This window comes from Morus notabilis, unplaced genomic scaffold (genome assembly GCF_000414095.1).
Source record: "Morus notabilis unplaced genomic scaffold, ASM41409v2 Scaffold8158, whole genome shotgun sequence".
NCBI classification, from domain to species: Eukaryota; Viridiplantae; Streptophyta; class Magnoliopsida; order Rosales; family Moraceae; genus Morus; species Morus notabilis.
This window is the reverse complement of record NW_010364831.1, coordinates 1-2,036: the sequence shown is the minus strand read 5'-3', so window position 1 is coordinate 2,036 and position 2,036 is coordinate 1. Positions and strand designations below refer to the sequence as shown.

The window sequence follows — 2,036 nt, the reverse complement described above, 5'->3', positions numbered from 1 at the left end:
TATCTCTTTGATTCTCTCTCAACAACATCTTGCACTTTATCTCTATGATGAAATTGCACAATATTTTTACATAATCTCCTTTCAAAGTAACTCAATAAGAAAATGTTCACAAAATCTTTAACGATTTTTCTCAAAATAAAATCTTCACAATTTTCTCTCAAAATAAAATTTTTATGATTTTCTCCCGAAATAAAATCTTACGCTAAATTAGTGACGTTTGGTTCATAAATTTAAAACCATAATTCATTATTCTAATTTTTAAATTTTAAATTTTTTATAAAAAAAAATACTATAACAAAATGAAGAACTATGATCTTAAATCAAATAGAACCCTTAAAACAAATAATCTCATTAATTATGTTTGATTCTGCAGCATAATTCTAAATCCACAATCTTGTTCAACTCAAATTAAAAACTTAAATCGCTAAACTTAAGGGCTCCCTCGGTCTTCCACGATGACAAGTGCTTTAATTCAAAATTTTTAAACTTACTCCAACTCACAGCATGATTCTCCAAATCCGAATAAATAGCCTCTTGATCTTCGACGGCAGCAACTTTAAACTTCAAATCTCCAATGCCTTATCTTCTATTACAGCAAGCCATATTTGGATTTCCTTTGACTACTTGAAAGTTCCGATCATTTATGCAGCTCAAACTTAATCGTCTTTGTGTAGCTCACGTGAATGAATATATATAAGCCATTCAAATTCCAAAGCTCCATTGTAATCCGGTACATATCCTTATTCCTCAGATTTTGAACAAATAGCAGATTATCACCAATTCGAATTTTCCACACAAAATCCGGAATATCTGCGATTTTCTTCCACAAGTTAATCTTCAAAACGGCATCTCTGGGTCTTCAACCTGTTTTTGAATTTTTTACGCGTTGCCAATATATTGCGAACTAAAAATCCAAACATACTTGATTCATATTTCCTTGCATGCGTAGAACGAATGAAATCACCACAAGCAAGTTAAAGAAGTGATGGGCAAGAGTTATTTTGATTCAAAAAGAGAGAAATTTTGTAATTCATTTCCCATAATTTCCTCGCCTAACAATAGTTACAAGATGGGCAATCTACTGTACATGGATTTCCTGTAACCACTCCAGTCTACTACTAGTACATAGGAGGATATAAATAAAATAATTAAACAAAAAAAATATTCAAGTCTTTTTGATCTTCAATTTCATGAAGAAATATTCAACTGAGAAGTGAGATGAATAAAGGTGTCTTCTCTGCATGGGATGGTCAAACCCCCCATTGGGTGGTTGAAACCAAACTCTTCCTCAGCCCTCTTTAGCAGCTCCCTAAACGAAGGGTGGTTCAAGAAAGCTATCGGAACCACAAATCTCTTCTTCTGAAACTCCCCCACATAAACTGCAATGTGGCCTTTAGGGACATCCGAGTGGTGTCTAGTGCTGGGGAGAGACTGGAGCTTCAGAACTTGCTTTAAATTCTGAATTGTTGATGGCAAGCGAATACCCATTTGAGCAAATTGTTTAAAAATTGACTCTGAAATTAATTAAATTTTTTTTTTTTTTGGGAATTGGTACAAGGTAGAACTTCTCTCATCACTTTGTTATGAGGAAGTGTTGGAACTAGGAGGTTTGTGGGGGTGTTCTATTTAAAGAAGAGTGGGGATTTATTGTGTAATGTACAATTTGCAAGTACCGCCAGGTGGGATGTGAGGTCAGAAGGCTGACATCCGGGTAAGCTTTGTGTGGGGCCCACTCCGTCAAGGGATCACATGGCTTTGCTCATTAAGCTCAACGACTAAGGTGTTGTTTGGCGTAAAAATTATGAATCCAGAATTATGATTCTGATTAAGAATTAGTGTTTATTTTTAAAAAGTAAAAAGTTGTTTTAATTTAACTCATTTAGAATTTGTGTTTAGTTATGATGGTTTTGATTTAAAGTTTAAGGTCTCGTTCATTTCACAGATTCGAGTTTTCAGTTTTAAGTTTTTACAGTAAAAAACTTTCAGAAAATGTCACATTTAACTTTTTTTGCTGCAGTGAAAAGCTCTTAAAAAAT

General features: G+C 33.5%; 1 protein-coding gene across 1 annotated transcript; it reads right to left on the bottom strand.

Moving 5' to 3' along the window:
* Positions 1-1,177: 1,177 nt before the first annotated feature.
* Positions 1,178-1,577, bottom strand: LOC21384168 (auxin-responsive protein SAUR21). Its single transcript, XM_010107020.2, has one exon. The coding sequence runs from the start codon at positions 1,486-1,488 to the stop codon at positions 1,189-1,191; it is 300 nt and encodes a 99-aa protein (XP_010105322.1). The 5' UTR covers positions 1,489-1,577; the 3' UTR covers positions 1,178-1,188.
* Between the last annotated feature and the right edge of the window lie 459 nt (positions 1,578-2,036).

Coding starts and splice junctions, on each gene's coding strand:
- LOC21384168 (XM_010107020.2), bottom strand. CDS start 1,488: ATGGGTATTCGCTTGCCATCAACAATTCAGAATTTAAAGCAAGTTCTG.